The sequence below is a fragment of the Phlebotomus papatasi genome, chromosome 1 (assembly GCF_024763615.1).
Source record: "Phlebotomus papatasi isolate M1 chromosome 1, Ppap_2.1, whole genome shotgun sequence".
Taxonomy (NCBI): domain Eukaryota; kingdom Metazoa; phylum Arthropoda; class Insecta; order Diptera; family Psychodidae; genus Phlebotomus; species Phlebotomus papatasi.
This window is the reverse complement of record NC_077222.1, coordinates 60,699,130-60,722,431: the sequence shown is the minus strand read 5'-3', so window position 1 is coordinate 60,722,431 and position 23,302 is coordinate 60,699,130. Positions and strand designations below refer to the sequence as shown.

Here is a 23,302-nt window from a genome sequence, read left to right as displayed (position 1 = left end):
AGTAACCATGTACTTCATAAAACGATAATTTGCTATAACAGAAGTTTATAGCGTAAAAATCAATGGTCCTCAACTTCCGGTGGTTATTCAAACTTCCAAATTATCGTATAACCTCTTTCCTAACTAAACTAAACTAAACTTTCCTAAACTAAAGCAACCGATGTTCGACAACTAGCCTCTAACGGCCAAGCGAAGCTATTTCACGGACTATTTGTCTGCAGCCAAAATGCAAATTTCATTCAATTCTCTTCGTCACTTTAAGAACCATTTTTTTTTTAGTTTATCACCATAGCGTTTCTCAACGCTGCCAGTATTCCTGTAACAAGTTATATATCGAAACATGAAAAATGTAATCGCATTTAGATATTGAAGGTCTCTAATGATACGCACTTAGAACTTTATAGTTAAATATAGAACTGTCAAGGCATCATTTTTAAGTTCTTCTTCTTTTGATAGTCTTTTGTAACCATAATTAAAAGAACAATCATTATGCAAAATATGAAGACGCTGCAACGTGTACTATGAAAGTTACAGCAATCTGAATGTAGTTACAGTTCAATTTATGTACCTTGTATGCATTCTGTCCCAAATTACATTAGGGTAAATTAAGCTAATTCAAAACCTGCTCCAAATGGAAATTTTTCGCTACTCCAAATGGAAACGTCATTGTTTTCATGATAAATACAGTACTAAATTACTATATTTATATATTTTCTATACCATTATTATTTTGCTCCAAATAAAGCGAAAATCCATTCATATTCACAAATTTTGATTTGTTAATTTCTTAGAAAAATTAAAAGTGTACCTTTTCACCATTGAATTTTTCAGCGTTCGACCATGTTTTCCAATGAAAAACACAACAAAGTGACTGTTGTTTATTCGTTTTGTTTAACATTTAATGTCACATTTCTGGCTAATTTTAGTTAAATTAAGTGTTAATCTTTATTGTTAACTGTATAGCTATAGTCATTCGAGGAGAGATGGAACAGTGGGAGAGATGGACCACTTCGCTTCCTGCCTACACCCTATGCACAATCTCCACTTCATTTGGTCTATTTGTGCCCTTCAACATTCTAAAGAAAACCCCCAAGTTACAGCTTTCTACCTTTAAAATTGTACGAGAAAATTCAAATTGAATTTTTTGGACGTCTGAAAAATGGCCAAAAATTTTTATTTCGCCATAAGAACGCGTGTATTTGGGGGTTGAGGAGAGATGGAACTTAATAGTTTTGGCAACATTTCCGGTGTGAATTTTGGTCAATGTTCTTCAAAACCTTTTCAAGTAAATCTTAGAAATTATTTTCCCTAAATTTCTGGTAAGACTGACTTTATACACTCAGCGAAATTGCCATCGAAGTATATGAGCCACACATTCCACAAAAAAAATCATTTATTCTGAAAAAATAAAATAAACTCAAATAAATTCAATGAAATAGTGTTCATGTCTAAAATCACTTCCCTCCTATTCCAAATTAATAAAATAAACCAGAAATATTTTGCTAAAATTAGGGGTGTTCCATCTCACGCGCACTTTTTTTGAGTGCCTCAAAATGCAACTTTTTTTTAAATCATATTTTTCGAATGGACTATTTTCATCTAGGCTTTTCTAATATTGATATCTTAAATTTAGAGTCTTCAAGTGATAAACCAGTGAGATTCGTCTTAGTCTCGCATTCAAAACGTATCCGCAATATTGAATATAAAAAAGGTGTTCCATCTCTCCTCGAATGACTATACGTGAAGTTTTTAAATGAAATAATTACCTATTTCGTGAACAAAATGGGTTTTTCTGAAGTGTCTGCAAATGCTTCAATAGGAAACCCCGGAAATATGATTTTTTTTGGAAAGATTTTCTTATTGTTTTAGATAGGAAAGGAGAAAAGACCAGGAATAAGAACAAATCCTGCACTCAAGAGCAACTCAACAAGGTTTTGGAAGCCTTTCGTCGCGGTTTCACTTACACTGTTTGTCTCCAATTAGAAAATTTCCCTTGTCTCCATTTTGGATTAATTTGTTTCCAATAGAAGCATTTTACGCTCGCGTATTTTTCTTGTATTTAGGAAGTTTTCAAATTATTAAAAAAAAATTCACTAAACAGTAGCATTCCAGAAAAATCAAGGAGCAAATTTGTGTAATTGTATTCAGAAAAAAACTGAACTTAACATATTGAATCTTCTGTCAAAGTTTAAACGTCTGGAAATGGTTTTAAATTAGGACATTTACCCTAGCTTTCCCTATCAGAATTTAATTTATGGGTACCAAAGTGTCCCTAAATCAGCAACTTATAAATGATCGTGTGTAATTTTCAGATCTTCTGGATCTCCAATACATTCAACGACATCTTCTCAATGCTCTTCCATCTCCAAAATTCGCACGAAAGGAGCTATGAAAGGTTATGACAATTTTAAGGTGTCCATTCCCACAAATGGTCTAGATTTGCAACAAGCTCTTGTGCGAAATCCTCATGTTAACTCTAAATTAGCCGCTCTAGCTGATATTGCTTTAAGTACTGACATTCCGGGTATTTCTAAACAGAACACCGTCACAACTGATGAAGTAGAATCTGAGAAACCTAAGGATTATCCCAATTCTCCGGAGGAATCTCCTTCAGTAGTTGAAGTGAAAAATGAAATTCCGCCTAAGGCGGTGAAATCCAGGAAAACAAAAGACGATGTTGGAAATAAATTGGGTTTTAAGTCAAAGAAGAAAGCACCGAGTAAGGAGAGCAAAGTCACAACAGAAAAGGATAAAAGTGAAAAGGGTTCGGAGAAAAATCCTCTAGATGTGTATGAATTTGAAGAATCTAAAGATTCTGTTGATGCACCAATTTTACCATTGTCAAAGAGAACATTCTTCAGGACAAATCTAGAATTGGAATCATCGCAGAATGTTGAAGGTGATTCAAAATCAACTGAAGTGACAGGAGCTGAGAAGGGGGTCAATAAGAAGGCCGAATTGGAAGACAATGCTAGTCAAATGTCATCGACGAGTTTCTCAGATCGAGATGATTTCAATTATAATTCCAATTTGAGTGATGATAGTGATTCTGAAAGTGCATCACCATCACCAAAATTGCCAACAACACCGAGTAGTGTGAAAAAGACGAAAAAACTACCTGATCCTGTACAAAAGAAATCTCTCATTATGGGTAGAATATTTAAGAATGCTCAGAAAAATCGACCACCAACGGACACTAAAACTCCTTCGACGGAAGGAGAAACAACAAAGAGACCATTTCTGCAGAAGCAGGAATTGGACAAATTATTTGACAGTTTAAAGAGTGATGGGAACAATGAGGGCAAAAGCGAAGGATCTCAAGAACTTCAGAAGTCCTCAAATGAACCTGACAATGAATCCAATGTGGAATCAAAGGGACGACAGAAAAAGTCATCAACTTCGGCTGAAACACGACGTTCAGCTGCCAATAGGAAATCCCGAGAATTGGCCAAGTTTGAGGCTGAATGGGGAATGTCCTTGGAGCAGATTGAGGAGATCATTGGGATTGGAAAGAGGAAGTCTCAGAGAAAGTGTGCAGTCGGTAAACAAAAGATCTTAGCTGAAACATGGAGTTCTGATGAGTACGAAGAATTTCAAACGACAAAGGACATCATTGCTTTGATTCAGGAGAAGGAGCTGAAATCAAGCCAACGGGCACTACGCAATCAAAGACGACGAGAGAGTCTGAAGAGTCAGACGATGCGTTCACTGGATGATTCAAAGGAGAGTGAAGAAGCTGGCGCAGAAACTTGGGATGTTCGTCGTGCTCTAGGGCTTGAGTACAAGAAGGCACGGGGAAGTAAGAAAGTTGTACGAATTGCAGGTGGAAGTGATGTCGAGACATCACAGAAGACAAAAGATCCACCACCTAGACCGGCTAAAATCAAGAAACGTCGTCAGACGATAGCCTTCAGAGCTACTGAACCGTCTCCATCACCCGAAAGGGACATTCCCGTTCGGAGTGCCGGCAAACGGAGAGAATCTGCCATCCGGGGGACAACGTCCGATGGTGAATCTGGTGGACGTAAGTCAAAAAAGGTTAAATTCCCTGAATCATCGCAAGCATCACAATCACGACCGATGGCAAGGAGTAAAAGGGTGGCCTCGGAGATGCTGTACTACTGGTCATCGTCGAGTGATGATGAATTCGGAAGAATCAACAATAGTCGCGATGACGATGACGATGAACTTTCGCAGGAAGGTGGAGAAGTACTTCAGCAACATGGATGGATAGTTGGGGATTCTCACAAGAAACTTGTCACTCTCCTGGCACATGCTAAGGGCAAGAAGACAGAAGAGTGCAGTGTAAAAGAGGCCTCCAGTGGAAATAACAAGAAAAAATCTTCCTCATAGGACATCCAACATCGTCCAATTACACCTACAGTGACAGGCAAAAGTATTGAAACAGTGCACTAGTGTTCAGTTACAAAGAAATATTTTGTGTTTAGTAATAAAAGTGTGACTCGAGGTATTGGGGTAAGTTGAATCACAAAAAAAAACTTTAACTTGTGACTTCTTTGAGAAGAAATTTAACTCAATGGATCTACATTTTTTTTGGGTAAATGCATAGACTTGTACAAATGTGTTCATCTTTTAATTTTTAGGACTGATTTTTTTCTTCAAAATTCCCATTATATTAAGTCTAAGTGATATTCTTGTCTGAATTTTGCCCAAAACAACATTTTCTTTCCTTCTTGTAATGTTCTATAACTTCACAACAAAGGCAATGGTAAATTTATTTACTATTAATTTACCTCTGAATATGGCACTGTTTTCACTTTTTTCACAGTTTGGGAATTCAGAACTGTGTAAAATATAAGAATTCCGTCAATTCTAACACGAATCTTTAAACTATTAGTCTTTATTTGGTCTTTAGAGATTGATTTGCATGTGGTGACAAAAGTCTTTAATGCAATACCCTGGACACACGTACGACTTAAACCGAGAGACGGCTTAACGTAATTGTAATCAAAATAATGATCAGATTACATTTCCATCAATTTCTGACTAATACGAGTTAATACTTAAGCCGAGAAACGGCTTAGTTAGTGGAAAACTGATGGGAATTTAATTATTTAGCATTATTTTAATTATAATTACATTAAGCTGTCTCTCGGCTTAAGTCGTAAGTGTGTCTAGGGTAGGGTATAAATGTCTGATTTCTTTAGACTTACACGGGCTTCAGACTAGAGACTTATAGCCGCGTCTTAGCGCTTAAAGCTGTCTACACATTAGACAAATTAATGAAATGATTGCATTTCAAAGTGACATTGAAAAGAAACTTCAATATTGAAGCGAATATTGAAACCAATATTGCAATAATTGCCTACACACTGAACAAATTGACTTCAATATTAAAACTTCAATATAAAAAACACCAGTCTAGTCAGGGATTCACAGATCTTCTGGGATTTTCTTCCGTATTTTGTGAAGAACACCCAAAAATTACCAAGTTGGTCAGAAGATTTCTCCAGCTTCCTCCAGAAATCCCAGATCTTCTGGGATTTTCTTGTTCATTATGCCCAAAGCACTTCAGATACATTCTGTAGTCAGAGGATTCCTGGAGCTTCCTCTAGAAATCTCAGATCTTCTGGGATTTTCTTGTTCATTATGCCCAAAGCACTTCAGATACATTTGGTGGTCAGAAGATTCCTGAAGCTTCCTCCAGGAAATCCCAGATCTTCTGGGATTTTCTTGTATATTATGTCAAAATACTTCAGATTGGAAACAAAAGCCAAATAGAATTAATAACTTGAATTCTCACAGACTTTCAGGATCATGCTTCATATCATACCGTAGGAGAGTTTACCATCGCGAGCAAAAGGACTGGATGGCCACAGCCACAAGCCTTCGTTCCCTCTGTAGGATTCCAATTCGCATCATAAAATTATACTTATATGAAGTGCTTTGGGCATAATGAACAAGAAATCCCAGAAGATCTGGGATTTCCTGGAGGAAACTCCAGGAATCCTCTGACCACCGAACGTATCTGACTGGTTTTTGACATAATATTCAAAAAGAAATCCCAGAAGATCTGGGATTTCTTGGAGGAAGCTCCAAGAATCCTCTGACCACAAAATGTATCTGAAGTGCTTTGGGCATAATGAACAAGAAGATCTGGGATTTCCTAGAGGAAGCTCCAGGAATACTCTGACCACAGCAAGTATCTGAAGTGTTTTGGGCATAATATTCAAGAAAATCCCAGAAGTTGTAAGATTTTCTGGAGGAAGCAGATGATTAGTGCTGACCAAGTTTGGTTCTTGAGGAGATTGAACAAAATATATAACCAAATTCCAAAAATCTGGGATTTTCTGGAGGAAGCCGGAGAGATGTGTCTTGACTTGTATTTTTATCTTGGATGTGTTTTCATTCATGATCAAGGAAAATCCAGCAGTTCTGTGATATTCTGAAGGACGAGGATTCCTGACAATTAAAAAATATTGAAGGAAATATCAAATCGATTTGATATTTAGAATTACTTTAAAATTTTATTTCAATGTGACTTTGAAATTTTTTATTGACATAATTTGGCCTAGTTTGTATCCATTCAAAATAATGAAATAAAATATTGAATAAAATGTTCCATATTGAAACAAATATTTCAATATTTGCAAATATACTGGACAATTTTCTTCAATATTGAAACATTTATGTATGTCAATAAATTTTGCAATGTGGAGGCAATCCTTGTCAATATTTGATATTAAAAAGAAATATTTCAATAAATTATGTCTAATGTATAGCCAGCTCAAGTCATAGTCTGAAAAGATCGGGTTGTGGCCAAGCCCAAAAGTTTGGAAACCTACCTAAGTCCTCGTTGAAACGAAGGTTTAGTGCTTTGTTAGTGGTTTATCGATGACGCACCCTTGCAGTGAAACGGTGAAGGATAATTCAGTCATTTCGGAGATCAAAAAAGAATTTTGCGGTGTTCAGATCAGGAAGTGGTATGTTTTGAACGAAAAACACTTATGCCAAAAAGCACAAAGTGAAATTTTTCCACCATACTCGAGACAGAAATAATTTTGAACATAAACGTTTGAAAATGCACTTTGTTTATTAGACAGCCTGCCAGATTCCAATGTTGTCAGAATTTAAGCACTAGTCTCAATTTATGTTTAAAAAGGTTCTTGGCTCATTCTGAGTCACCAACAAAGCCATCTTAGCGAGGAACTGGCATGAGTCTCAGGTTTGAAGCCGGCTTTAAGCGGTCTTCAGACAAGAGGTTTAGTCCAGTTTCCGAAAGTTTAAGAATATTAAATAGCGAGCAATTGTATTGCTTTTTGCGAACCTAATAGGTTATAGGATGTTTAATAGACCAATCGTAAGTTAAATTTTGCCAAAAAAATCGTTATTGGTAAGAAATTAGAGCCGTTAAGCCATATGCTTAAGCCTCAGGGCCCAAATAGACTCAGGCTGATCCTCGAGAATATTTAGCCTGTAAAATTTGACAGTAAAAATTTATCCCAAATTTTCATACACTGAGGGCTCAGGATCATCGATTAGAAGTCCTTAGCATAAATTTCCTTTATCTAATCCTTTACTGCCAAATTTTATAGGCTAAATATTCTCGAGGATCAGCCTGAGTCTATTTAGGCTCTTAGGTCTGAAGTCAGTATTATGTCCTAGATGGACGTACGAATTAAGCCAAGAGACCTGGCTTAGTGGGAAATTGATGGAAATGTATTCCAATCATTATTTTGATCATAGGGAGTTCAGGCTTAAGTGAAAACGGATTGAAAGAATTTGATATGAATAACCTACTATTGGAAGCTCCTTTATAAAATAATTTTTAAAATTCCCCAAAATGCACACTCAGTCCCGGGTTTATGAACATTTTCGGGACCGAAAAACTCGCGCGAAATAACATTATGCATCGACAAAATTTGAATACCCGCAGGAGATTTCTCTTGAATAAATCGGCCGTAGAACAAATTCCGCGCGGAGTAAAAGTAGTCAGAATAAAAAGATTCAACTGTTTAAAAGAAAGACATTAACAAACAGTACCTTTTGGTCAGAGTTCTTCAATAAATTGATAGAATTGTAAAAGCAATAAAACCCGCCATAAACAACAAAGGCTCTGCTTTGGCAAAATTCCCGCTCTTTCAAGACCAGAACCTCTGAGGGTGGTGAAGACGACTGTTAAGCGAGTATTTTATAGGACTGTTAGTTATTAATCGTGTCGAGGCTTAAAAAAAAACATTAAGTATGCTTGCCGAGAAACGGGCCACGTCAATGGCAAGCGGACTTGCCGACATCAAATCTTCTGCTCCACAAGGAGCAGGGGACAACGGACAAACACACAAATGGGGGGTGGTTTGGATCACCCCACAGTCACAAAAGACGTCACAATTGGAGAAACCCCATCGCTGCCTGTTGTCTCTCGAACGCGCTAGACCGCTTCTCAAACGATTGAGAGACTTCCATGTCTTCCAGTCTTGGTCACCACCAGGAGGAAGGCCTTCCCTTAGTTCGACAAAATCTGGTGGAAAGACTTCCTTCCACAGATTAAGTCTGGCCTATTAAAATTTTACGAATATTTAAAATGAATGAATATTTAAAAATTCAGGCGTATTTCACAAATTATTTCATAAATTGACTCCCAATGGTAGGCAAACAAGCATAATTGTATGTGCATAATTCTGTCAGGTGCATAAGGTAAAGTGCCCTCAAGTCGACCGGTTCCTCAATTCGACCGGTAGAGTAATTATTCAATTTATTTATATTTGCACTAATATTTGGCGTATGATCTAACATTAATAGGTCAATTATTCGACTTAAGTCGTAGTTGTGTCTAGGACATTAAAGTTTTCATCAGAAGGTCACTGAGCGTTATACTCTTGCCGCTATCGTCAAGCTTAATCGTTTTTCATTAAAATTCATTATTTATAGCAGAATAGATGTAAAGTTAATAAAATTCGTTTGTTACTAGATGCAAGACGGTATAAAGCCGGATAGAAAGTGAAGCTACTTCCTAATTAGTCTTTGCCCTGTCACTTTTGGTCTCATTTATACCACAGGTTTTCAATTGAATAATTTAATTAAATCACAATAAGAGAATGGTACCATGGATCGGGACATTAAAAGAAATGGTCCGTATTTAGTTAAAAAAACGAAATTTCTAAAGGAAGCTAGACCTAGCGATAATTTTATTTAGATCCACTATAGTTTTGTATGTCTAAATTACCAGCCTCCATTTTCCTTTGGAAATATGTGAATAAATAGCGTTTTCAATGTTGACTTACCTCTCCATATCTATTTGCGGAAATTAATAAAAGTATTGTCAATTGAAGGGGGTTCATCTAAGATCGAAAGCCTATATCTCTTACCGCTTGACCTCTAGATGTAAAAAAAAGCATAAAATTAAAGAAAAAAATACATACAGTGCCCGCTTCGTAATCCGGATGATTGGGAGACAATATGACAGATGTCCGCTTCGTAATCCGGATGAATTTTTTGAATTTGTTCAACGTCTCGAAAATATAATACAAGGTTTTTTTCTAGAATTAGAATAAAAGTTTTAAAAAAGTTTAAAAAGACATAATTAGAGAATTCTATGCTATTATACTTCATTTATTAAACAAAAACATCACAGGATAATTCATTTTCATTGCTGAATACTCGTGCATTACATAACCTCAAAATGATTTCAAATGTAACCGTCGATAACTCGTCCGGATTACGGCGATTCGGATTAGAGAGCAGGCACTGTACGTGTACATGTATTACAGTTATCTACCACAAAATGCGAATCAACCATTGAAGACCAAAAGATTTGAAGTTGAAGATATGTGTAAAGCATTATTCACATGAAATAAAATATGTATTTAATCTCATTAAATATTTTGGTTCCATCCTGTTCTTTCATTGGCCAAGGCCATGAGTGCTTTCATGCTTTATCCAATAAAGTAACACATTGTGGATAAAATATTTTATGGGATAAAATCGATATAATAATTAGGTTGGGATAGTGTTTTCAATTAATTTTTTAAACTCAAAAATGAGTCAATAAAAAGGTCTAATTTATCAAACATATTCTTGAATCTTGATCTTTTTTTTAGATAAAAGCCTTTATGTTTCTCCCTTTTTAAAGCCATAAATTTTCAAAAGCCAATTTTTTTAAATTTCTCATAAGACTCTTGTTTAAACCATTAAGAATATACAACAACTAAAGTACTTTGTGATGATCGTAAATACTTATTCCCAATAGACAGACTTTTATTATACTTAAAACATGAAATATGTCAAGACAGAAGATCACCAATGTAATGTTTCAATATGCTTAGCCTATCCTCTAATTCACAATATTAAACAGATACATTTCAAGCGTTATATTAAATATTTGAGTATAATGTTAAGTTCAAAATTGCGGTAATAAGAATATTGTAAGTGTAAAGGATTTTAATGATTGATAAACACTTTTACGTGTTTGACTGTCTCTTGTGTAATACACTCTCTGTATAGAATAATGAATATTAATCAATATTAATACATATTGTAATTAATATAAAGAAAAACAATGTTATTCGTCATCAATATTAAATGATAGGGCAAGGATTGAGTGAAATTTACATTGCATAGAAAATGGAATTCTCTAAATAAAAGTATATAGATTATATCGATAAAAAGGCCATTTGTATAAATAAATTTAAAAAAAACTGCAAATGAAAGTGGTGTATAATTAAATCTTTAATTTGTGATAGTTTTAGGGGGAAGAAAAATGTAAGAAATATAACAAAAAAAAAAGAATTAACAAATGAACGGGAGTGCGTAGTGAGATAATCGGTTAGACTAGAAGGAAACTGCCATAATCATGATTTTAGGTAAAAAGAAAAGATATATAAAAATGCACTGATTTATCATTATAAATTTGATATCATTTAATTTCCTGCCTCTTGTTTGCAATTATTTTTTTTTCGTGGATAGAAACCAAGATAGGAGGAATTTGTAAGTAAAAAAAAGGTACCAACTGAGAAGATTTAAGAGTAAAAAAAAAACATTAAATAAATATATTAGTAGTATTGACTATTTTAGATGATAATTTCTAGCGAAAGAAAAAAATGTAGAAAATATGAAAAAATACGTTTTACGATTGTCTCTAATTTTTTTGTACATAGAAATAATATTTTCTTCGAAAGTATCAATCGCAAAGCTATTCATACTTGATTTAAAAAAAAACTATAAGAGAAAATTAAGAAAAAAAATAAATGGTTATATGTAGTTGAAAATTAAATACACACATATAAGTTTTTTTCTGATTGAAAAAAAGGACAATTAACAGATATTTATTTGGTGAGTATGAGACAAAAAGAAATAGAATTATTGATGCTAGATTTAATGATGATAAAAATATTTCTACCAATTTTACCAAAATAAAGTGTATGTTTTGCAATAAATCAAATTATATAATGAAGAAAAAACACAGCATTGTATGAGTGAAAAATACTGTAAGAGAGAAAATAAACATGAAAAAGTGACTTTGGCTTTGTTTAAAGTTATCACTTTGTTTAGTTATGGTTTTTTTTGAATTTTTTTCTTCTATCACAAGATTAGTTTCCAATATTCTGACCCCTAATGTTCTCATTGGTCTAAATAGGAGAGTAATGCGATACATAGCCTATTCCCCTTGTTTCCTATGTTTACTTCCAACCGGGGTAGATCGGTAGATGCCTGGTAGGTCCTGATACACTCAGGTGAGTGGTAGAAGATTGGGTAACCAACCCCGGTAAGAAGTCACGAACTTGAAGCTAACGAACAATGGATCTGTAGGAGGAATTCTGTAACAGTATGACAATCTCATATGACAAATTAAAAAAAATTATGTGGTAAATTATGAAAAATTAATCATAAACCAGTTTCATGTCAATTACTAAGAGCTTCATAGGGCTCCTTGCAATGACCATTTTATACTCACCCTGCTTTAATATTGTCTTACTACCGAATATATTACGAAAATTTGTCTTATGACAATGTCATATCGTTACAGAATTCACCTACTCTGAAAAAAATCTTTTGTCAAATTAACAAGACAAACTTGTAAAAAGGATGTTCTTTTATACAGAATATGGAAAAGTTTTGTCAAATTGGCGGCCAACTGCATCTTGTTAAAAGTTTGTCAAAAGGGTATTTTTCCATATAAAATGCAAGAAAAAGTTTTCTCAAATTGGTAAATAACATTGTCCAAGCTCCGCCTTGAGCAGAGCTCAGGCTAGAGGAGGAAATTATTCCGAATAGCTCAGAACAATTCCCTGCTTTTCGAGTAGCTCCAGGAGCTTCCTAGTCTGCTGATCTTGGTTGAGTTGTCCCCGGCGTCCTTCGACAGCCTCTAATGGTTGGCCAAAGGCCTCAGGTATAGGGCAGAAATGCCACCTGTTATAGGCAACAATCAGTTGCCTCCCTGGGGAAGGGCAGAAAAATCTGCACGCAACTCGACTATGGGGAGCCTCAATGCAGGATCTCAGCAAAAAATTCACTAGGAATCTCTCTGAAAGCCGACTCTAAAATTGCCACTGGAGGCAATTGGAGCTGGGCCGTTGATTATTTAGGCACGCAAGTGCCGATGATCAGGAAGGCCCTGGATGGTGAGAAAAAAGCCCTGCAAAGTCATTAAGGCACTTGTTCTTTCTAAGAGTAATGCCGCTGTACTCTGTTGCCGGTAGTGAAACACCTTGTTGATTGCTGGCTTTAGTCTGATTTATTAGGAAAAATTTTAAAGCTTTTATACAAAATTTGATATCCCACTTCAAGCATTCAATATCAAAATATGACCCAAACCTAAATATGCAATTTTAATGACATAATTCTCTTATTTACTAAAATTTTTGCTGACTGATTGCATACTTTGTTTTCACTTCCCGGTGTCGCTTTTCACCATTGCCGGGTGACCCAATTACTGATGGGAAATTAAGACATTTTTAATCTTCAATAGTTCTTAAACTATTGATTATTTTATAATTTTGATTTAGCAAACATATTTTTGAATATTTCAAAAATAGTTTGCCATAGGTCAAAATTACAATTTACCTTTGTAAATGTGTTAAATTTAGCCTTAAAATGTACAATTTTGCTCTTATGATTTGGAAAACATTATAACTTTTTCCTTTAATATTAGCTAAATTGTAAAGATGATTAGGATTTTATGGATGAATCCTTGGAATTAAAGGTCTCAGAAGTACTCTGATACAAATTTTATTCCAGGATTCATTCTAGAAGTCCTCGAAATTTCAAGTCAAACATCGATAAATTTAGAGGTTTTTAAGAGCAAATTGCACAAAGTGATTTTGATATATTAAGGAAACTATGGGTCCTTAAAGGACGAGACTATTGTCCTATTAATTAATGATATACAAAATATATTGAGACTAGTCCCGTTCCTTTGGTCCTTATAGTAAGGGAAATAACATGCCCCATCCTTGGGCATTGCAATCACTCAGCAATATTCAATATTCAATTCTAATAGTTCAGTCTTTCAACGGATCCTGTCAACATTCTGAGAAGGAAGATGAAGGTTTTCTGCCTTTTTAGTCTTAAGGACTTGTTTGATGATAGTTCCCTCACAGGATGTGTCGGGATTCGCTGTAAATTTTGATGATAAAGTCCCTACACCATTAACATGTGCTTGAAGTGGGCTTTAATGAACATTGAACAATTTCTTAAAATATTTGAATTTTGTGTATCCATATGTTCATCCTTGAACAAACATCCTTTTGACAAAATTTCATCAAAATCCATTTATTCGTTTAACAAGACATTTTTTTCAGAGTACTGGTCCTTCTAGAGATGGTTGGGCGAGGGGCTGATAACTCCTCCTCGTAAAAGCAAGATTGTTATACAAAAACTCGAAAGAATCCTCCGATAGGATGGACTTTTCGACAGCGACCTATGCTAAGTTTCTGGAGCGAGCTGAGGGAGAGTCCACAGCCTGTGGACCACAGGGTATGAATTCTGAGATGCGTGAGTTTTTTTTTAAGAAATTCACGGTTTTTAGATTGCTCGTTGTATTTAAGTATTTCGTAAAGCTTTCACAAAAAATATCATGTGAATCACTTACAACACCTAATAATTTACATGTTAGTTCTTGCAAAAACGTCACAAAACGCTTACTAAAGATAATGTCAGAGCCGTGAATTTCTCACGTGAATAACTCACAACCTCAGAAAACATATCCAGGATTGGAGGAGGTTAGTGCGAGAGGCCCGGTATCTTAAAGGGACGTTGCAGCTACCTAAGTAAGTAATGGTCACAAAACATTAAAATTTCATTCAAATTTCATCAAAAACGTATAAAATTGATATTTTCTCAATTCAAATTTAAGAAAGATGTTTCACTGTCAAAAAATTATCATAAATAGGATCCAATCAAAGTATTTTGTGGAAAAAAATAAAAAAAATATATACATATAGAAGAAAATCTGATTATTGACAAGTGACCTTATGGTTTTGATGGTTTTGATACACTGGAAAACCATAAAAATCAGCATTTCTTCAATGGAAATATGGGAGAGCCGTTGCAGTGTCAAAAAATTACAATAATCTATTGTCAATTAATTCAATTCAAAGTATTTTGCAGAAAAAATTTAAATAAAACGAATACAGAAAAAAATTTTGAGTTCTGCAAAGTGTGACCTTATGGTAATGATACGCACTTTAGATGTATTCCCTAACTAAATTTTCTTTCAAGAGAAAATTTGCGTTGTTTGAAGGTTCACTCTGTGCGAACCATGCCAACATTCCCCTAAAGGCGCAGACATTGAGACTAAAAACATCAAGAAGACTCCCTTGATATTTATTTTATCATCCATTTCATTAAGGAACATAACTGGATTTAATATATGAAAATTAACAAAATTGACAAAAAATTGACCTAAAAAAAAGAAAGGCTTCACATTTTTCAAAAATCGAAAATCTGCTCTAATGGCTCCGGCACACCTTTTAGATAAGGAAAATTTCATGAAGTCGAAATTCGAATTTCTTTCTTTCTCACATGCTTTGAATATGTCTATCTCAGTCTCTTGTACTCTTCTTCTTCTTTTAAACATCACTCCAAATTCAATTTAGCTCAATCGAATTTGGTATGCGAAAGAATGAGATGGTCATATGCAAAACATGTGAGAAAGAAAGGGATTCGAATTTCGAGTTCATGAAATTTTCCTGATCTAAAAGGTGTGCTGGAGTCATAAGAACCGTAATTCGCAATATTTCGTGATGACATTCACACAGACTACATAAAATGGTGCTTTTAGTCAATATTTATCATTGGATTTATTATACATTGACCGGTATGACTAATCTGACAACAATACTAGAAATAAGTTTAGAAAAGAACGATTTGTTCCAAATCCAAGGCATTCGGCTTGCATTTCATGCTTTCCTCAAAGCAATGGTTAACCCTTTAACGACGAAACACTTTTTACGGGCTGAAAATCAACAATAAAAATTAAACTGAGAAACATAATCAATGATAAGCCTTACATCTAACCTTGGAAAGTCCAACAGAGTTTGATTCGGTGTATTTTGTGCTTCTATGAACGATAGGGACAAAAATAGCCCAAAAATTTAAGTAATTTTTCTGACAGTACCAATGAATAAAATTTTTCGCTTTAATGAAAAATATTACGTATGAGTACTGTAGTTTTTATTGCCAAAAGGGTTTTGCTTAAAAAAAATTCGAAGTATAAAAAATAAATAAATTCAATTATGAATTTGAGAATTTAAAAATTCGCCATTTTTGAGCTTAAATATTTACTACATTGCAAATAGCTACAGACTTGCAAAAAATATTCTAGATTCTTTCAACTTTCTACTTTACAATTATGTACAGACATAAGAATAACTTTAGGTAGTCAGGAAAAAATATTTTCTATATGGGACACCGGTGTTCCAATTGTCCTTAACCCTTTAAGGACGAGAAGGTCAAAAATCGGGGGTCAGAAAAAATCACTTTTTAGAGCAAAGCATAACTTTAGAAGATCGTAGGACAAATCTCATTTTTGGGTCAGCGGTGACCCAATCGTCCTTAAAGGGTTAAAGGGTTAAACCTAATGTTTTCTTACTTTGGTAATACAGTTTGGTTGGAGAATGTGACTTAAAGGTAGTGAATAGCAGACTTCAAATTAAGATCTTAAATTTAAAAGCATATCTATACTTACTTTTAAATTCTTTGTAAGACTACATCGGCTACATAAATGTACTTTATAGATGTTTTTTTTTTCATTAATTGACCCACCTGATTGATTTTTACTCAAAGATCATGATTTCTTCTTATCTCTGGTGCAGTATACAGGGTAGTAGGGTACTTTTGGAGTAGGGTAACTTTGAAATTCCACTTTTTTTTATTTTATTGTTAAATGGAATTGAGCATTGAGCCTTATCATGAAGTAATTTAACTTCGCAATTGATTTCCTGAGTTAAATTGTATCATAATAACGGCGTTATCACACTTGCACATTAAAATTTTAATGTGATTCACATTAATTGTCGCTTGTGAGCGTCTAAATATGTTATTTGTGTCTTTGAGTCACTTAATATTTGGGGTTTTTCTATTTATTGATAAAGAAGTGGACTTGGCCTGCAAAAATAAGTTTAAATTTACCGAAAGCATAAAGATTTTTCACATTAAAAAATTAAAGAGAAAATCGCATTATTTTTCGCATTAATGCTATAAATCAATTTATATCAAATTTTGTGGGCCAAGTCTACCTTTTTATCAACAAATAGAGCAAATTTTGACTATAAAAAGATTCAAGCACACAAATTACACATTTGGACTCTCACCAGCGACAATTAATGTGAATCATATTAAAATTTTAATGTGCAAGTGTGATAACACAGAAAGGTTAAGTTTCATTTAAAAATAGAAAGCTGCCCCACTTCCCCCTAAAGTTAGAAGGGAGTGAGAACTAAAACCTTTCAAATTGAAACAATTTCGAAAAAAATCAAACACAACATTTGCAAATATCAGGTATATTTTATTATTTTTACAGTAGTTATTATTTATAATTAAAATGTATGTACGAACAGCATTAAAGTAAAATAACCAGCAATAAATCCAATTAAGGAAATTTCCATAGAGGCATACGTAAAGGGGCTAAAAATTTCGTCACATTTCAATATAATAAAAAAAATGGGGCATGCATAATATTTTAAGCAAGATACTCAAAAAAGTGTATCTTTTGTACCAAAAAGAATTCATAAATAATCATTTAAATATTTATCTTTTCGACATAGAAAAAAAATGGTGAAATTTAATTGCAATGAACTAGAATTATTAGTACACACAACTTTTGTACTACGTACTTAAATATTTGATCGTGTATGAATATTTGTTTGTTTTCTTAATGTTACAAATAAATTATCCTCTCTATCTCAGTTATTTCGATAAAATAGTTGTTTTTTTTGTCATCTACATCTATCAATATACTCTGACTTGGATGTATTTCTTCATCTCTTAAAATTATTGGTTACTAGTTTTTTTTTTCTTGTGATACAATTCACAATTGAAGTTGTTCACTAAATTACAAATATATGATTTTCTTAGAGGGGAGAGGCCTATAGTTAGAATATTTTTGTGGATATACAATTAATTTAGCAATAAAAAAAATCGACATAATCCAGTCTCAAAAAAATTTTTAATCAAATGAAATAAATCTAAATGCTCCTTTTTTTCTCATAACCTTGTTCATTGAAATTGTTACACTGATCAGTATAAATAGGCCCAATTCTACATAAAATTAGTCCAATAAATTGCCCTTCTGTGAATACAGAAATTTAAAAGCTACATTTTACCAAACTTTATAAATTTGATGTCATTGAGAAGGATAATTAATTACAAAATTAGTAAATTCATTTATACCTACCAACCATTTTACTACATTAATTTTACAGAAATAATTGATTAAATAAAATTGATATAAAAAATAGCCTGAAGAGAGCATTTTTCTATAAGACATCATTTTACTGGAATTCTCAGACTAAAAATTTAGTATAAATAAACATCTAAAAATACAAAAAGAAAAACTTTTAAAGTAAAAATAGTGACATTAAAATCTCAAACTTTCCCTCAATTCTCCTATTTGATTAATACGTAGGGGAAAGTACACTCCCTTCGAATGTTCATGCCTTCGAATAACGTGAATTTTCTTTTAGTTTTCTTAAGAGACTTACACATTTCTATTAAATATTAGTTAAGCTTATTATCAATTGTTGATAATATTTATGTGTAAGTCTCTTTGGAAAAATAAAAGAAATTCACATTATTCGAAGACATGGACAATCAAAGAGAAAACTTACTCCTATGTTTCAATTTTAAAATATGAGGTTGCGTTAGTCTGCTAACCTTAAAATAATACAGCAAATTTTTCATTAAGTGGTCTAAAAGATGATTTGTATTTTCTTCTCGCAATTCAGAAAACATTAAATTTCTAAGTTGAATTTAACTAAAGCGCTTTAAAAAAGGATTTCGACCTTTCGAAAATTAGACTCGTTCGGGATCTTGACTTTTCGGCTTTTGGCCTACAGGATTTGGGTTTTCGGGATCTTGGTTTTTGGAATTTTGACTGGAACTCCATAAAATATAGAAATCTCTTTATCAAAAGATTATAGAGAATAATGCGCTATAATTAACTCTTTCCGGACCGCAGCATATGCTGCAAGACAAATGCGCCATTTTTTAATCAAAAATATTTAAGCTCAGGAACTAATTGAGGTCCTACAAAACATATCTTATATTTGGACATCCTTATAGTTTGTAATCATCCACAAGAATCGGAATTTTATCAGTCCTAAATAATTAAAAAAAACATTGTTTTTCACTGAATATTCATATGCTGCTTTGGGTACTCAGAGTCCCAAAAGAGACGAAAGAGTTAAGATGTATTAAAACTTTTAAATTTTAACTCTTTCCGGACCGCAGCTTATGCTGCAAGCCAATTTCACCATTTTTTAATCAAAAATATCTAAGCTCAGAAAATAATTGAGGTCCTGCAAAAAATATCTTACATTTGGGCATCCTTATAGTTTGTAATCATCCACAAGAATAGGATTTTTATCAGTTCTGAATAATTAAAAAACATTGTTTTTCACAGAACATTCATATGCTGCTTTGGGTATTCAGAGTCCCAAAAGTGACGAAAGAGTTAAATCCATAGACAATTATAGACGAATCAAAGTGTAGAAAATGCTTTAACTTAAAAATCTCAGTACTTGATATAAATCACATCCAGATAATGAGTTTATGGATTTGTGACCTTTTTGACCTCAAGTGCTATGTTTTTAAAATTAGTTCTAACACAACCTCTTATTTTGGCATAACCATTCCTGATGATGATGAAAATTTTTATGCATAGAAGACAAAAGGTTAAGCTACACATTTTGCTGCAAGTGATACCAATTTGGAGAGTAATATTTTAGTTACAAGTTACAGGTAGATTTCATTCATAATTTTAATATTTGTCTTTGGGCACTATGCACAAAAACGAGCTGTTTAATTAGATTTATTAATTGATTTATTAGAAAATCTATGCTCACACAGAAAATGACGTTCAAAAGTTATTTTAAGTAAATCAGTAGGTCTCTTTTTGTTACACTTTAAAATTTATATTTTCTTAAGGTGTTTCGTCGAAAATGATTTGTTTGCTTCCAACACGTTCAAGTAAAACTGCATTAGAAAACATAATTTGCTTTACTGCATGAAATTTATCAATCTTAAATGTTATTCCTACTTAATCTGACGATAATAGGGCTAAGAAATTTTTTTCGAAGAGCATGTTTATAAATCAAAAATTAGTTAATAAAATGTCAAGGTATTTACATTAGGACATTAGGAGCACTTATTAGTTCAAAATTAAGATTTTAACAGCGTATTTATAAATAATAAGCTGGTTTCTGTGCGTAGGTATTCTTATTTATCATCGAATTAATAAACCAGCTGATTTCTGTGCATAGTACCCATTGTCACACGAATAAAATTTCATAAAATCAAATTTCCCTTTCTTATTCAACGTATTGTGTGTTTTATGCCCAACGCACAAAAACTTTTATTTTGTAAACATGTTTTTAACAATTCAGTGAGAGTGAATGAAACCGAGATCTAGTTATCTCGCTCTCTCTCATGGGTAATTTTGAAAACATGTTAACAAATAAAAATTATTGTGTGCTGAGCATTATGCTCAACGCACAATAACTTTTGTTTTGTAAACATGTTTTTGACATTTCAATGAGAGTGAATGTAATCTCGATCTAGTCATCTCGCTCACTCACATAGGCAACTTCAAAAACATGTTTACAAACAAAAGTTATTGTGCGTTGGACATTAATCGTACTCTATTTATTTTGGTGATTTTGATAATCAAAAAAATCAATTTTAATTTGTGTTACTGGTAAAAATAAAAAGATCAAATTGATCCAAATTTGATCCTTTTGCAAAGGATGGATCAAATGTCAAACTTTGAATGCACATTTTTCATAATACAATATGTTAATTTGATCCATCATTTGCAAAAAGATCAAATTTGAATCAATTTGAGCCTTTTATTTTTGCCAGTGTAGTGGTGCAAAAGAATGGAATACAATGCAATACCTTGGTGAAAGGTATAAAAATTTTGATTTAATGAAGTTTTCCCGATCTAAAAAGATTTAAAACTTTATAAAATTTAAAACTTTCGGGAATTAAGTAGAAAATTTGGAAAATGATTACAAAAGAATTCTTCTAATTGTAAAATCTATTTTTTCTATATAATTCTAAAAAATAAAATAAATATAAATATTACGGTACATATTTAAAGAGTTTCTCCTTTAGGGTAGAATCACATTGACAGTAAAATGCTCACCGTATTTCGTTAATTTACGCATTTTCATTGCAATTCTTACGCAAATTCTCGATTACCATATTACCTTATCTCATACTCGGTGGCACTAGGTGAAAATAATATAAGAAAATTGAAGAAATAAAACGAAAATCCGATAAACGGTGAGCAAAACAAACTGTAGGGAGAAATTGATCATACAGTTTGTTTTGCTCACCGTTTATCGTATTTTCGTTTCTTCATTATTATTTCTTCAATTTTCTTATATTATTTTCACCTAGTGCCACCGAGTATGAGATAAGGTAATGCGGTAATGGAAAATTTGCGTAAGAATTGCAATGAAAATGCGTAAATTAACGAAATACGGTGAGGCTACGGCGAGCATTTTATTGTCAATGTGATTATGCCCATAATTTCTACCTAACGTCTTTTTTTCTTTTTGGATTAATTTCTAAAATTGTAGATTAAATTTCTGATACACAAAAACATATTTTAAAATATCCAAGTTTCGAAGGAAAGTCAAGGAGTTTTCTTTTAGGATATCCTTTGAAAAATTGACAAATTTTTGAAAACAAATTCTTTTTATTATAAGATTAAAAAAATACAAAAACGATAATATTCCCCAAATTTACTATTATCAAGCGCATTATTGGATTATCCCGTTTGCAAGCTGTTAAATGTTAAAAGTTATTCAATAACTTTTTTGAAGACTAATGGGCTCTACACGCTAGATAAATTTATGTTCATATTGAAGAAACTTGCGTACATTTGTGTAGGAAAAATTCTTTATGCCCATAATTTTCTCTAAACAAACTAATCTGTAAGTTGGTTTATAAATTTAAATTATCTAAAAAATTGTCAAATTTTACCAAAATAATCTAATATCAGATCAGAAAAATCCGTTTTATGACCACATTTTTTGTTGAAAATTTAATAAAATCTTGTCGCTATTTTTTGTCTTTCATAATTTTGCGTCTTATTTGTAAAATGTCGCTTAATTTAACTAAACATTTTCAGTCTTTTGACCCATATAAAATTCAAACGGTAAGAGATATCAACTTTCGGTCTTCGATGACCCCTCCTCAAATGACCTTACCTCGAAACCAACCTCTTTAGTTTTCCCCCTCCCCTTTGATGCGTTCCCTATCCCCCAAAAATAGGTCAAAAATGAGGTTTTTCTAAGATTACAAAAAATTGGCTATAGCGATTTCAATTATTTTCGGATATGTTTTGGAGGTAGTCCAGCTGAACATTTCGTCCTTTGACACCTATCACCGAAAAAATCGCCATCTTGAATTATTCAAGGTCAAAGAGCCTAATTTTGAACCGATTTGTTTAAATTATATTAATTAAAATATTAATTATTTTTACTGCTCGAACTCAAAGAGAGAGCAGTTATATAATCGTCTTTTTTTTCAGCTTGTCACAGTTCTGGAGCTTAAACGGTAAGAGATATCGACTTCCAGTCTTCGATGACCCCCAATAAAAAACAAAATCTCTCGACGTTTTTTTCCCCTCCCCACTCCCCGTCTATCCCCTTCAAAAACCATGTTTCTTGGTTTTTTTTTTTCAAAATTGGACCAAGCTTTTTCAGTGATTTTCGGATATGTTTTAAAGCTAGCCAGGTGAACATTTCGCCCAAACATACCTATGACCGGAAAATTCGCCATTTTGCATTATTGAAGGTCAAAGGTCAAACACTTTGGAAAGCTCATTTTTCAACCGATTTGGTTAAATTTGGATTTTTTAGGAAGGTATTGAAATTTCGAACCCGGCTGCATCGGTAATGAACCGATTGAGTACCGATTTTTGAATAATTTATATCCCCAACAATTAATATTTCCTCAAAATAATATTTTTTCGGTTTTTTCTCAAAATTGGCCCAAGTTTTTTCAATGATTTTTGGATATATTTTAGAGCTAGTCCAGGCGAACATTTCGCCCAAACATACCTATGACCGGAAAATTCGTCATTTTGAATTATTGAATTTGATTCAATTTGATCTCTAGTAGATCAGTGATACCAAAAGATTATGCAAAAAAACTAATTCGCGGTGAGCTCTATCTCGTGAGTACGAGCATTCCGCAAAGCTGGGACGCTTTGCCATCTCTTTTAAAATACCCTCTTGCACAATTTTCGACTTTAAGATGGTTTTGTGGTAATTTAGAGACAAATTAATCTTGTATAAGAATCCAAAAAAAAATCCGAAAAGAAATATAAGGCAGAGCTCCTTCACTGAGAGAAATCCGAAAAAGTCAAAATAACATTCCGGAAATGTTAATTTTACCCTGCAGTATTGATCCGAAAACGGTGTAAATATTACCCTTTTTAGGTGTATTATGGGTTAAAGTTACCCTTCTTTCATGTTGATTTTACCCTTAAAAGGTGTAAAATTAACATTAAAAATGTTGATATATTTTTACACCCAAAAAGTGTTAAAGTTTTGACGAAAAAAAGCTAATCGCAGCCTCTTTTTTCACAGTATTCTAGGGAGTTCGAGCAGCT

At 33.0% G+C, this 23,302-nt stretch overlaps 1 protein-coding gene across 1 annotated transcript in view; it reads left to right on the top strand.

The window, feature by feature from the left end:
* Positions 1 to 4,581, top strand: part of LOC129809548 (uncharacterized) — a 39,740-nt gene extending 35,159 nt beyond the window's left edge. Inside the window, exon 5 of the mRNA XM_055859471.1 lies at positions 2,313 to 4,581. Coding sequence (XP_055715446.1) covers positions 2,313 to 4,353 — 2,041 coding nt within the window. The 3' untranslated portion in view covers positions 4,354 to 4,581. The remainder of the gene's footprint in view (positions 1 to 2,312) is intronic.
* Positions 4,582 to 23,302: the final 18,721 nt, after the last annotated feature.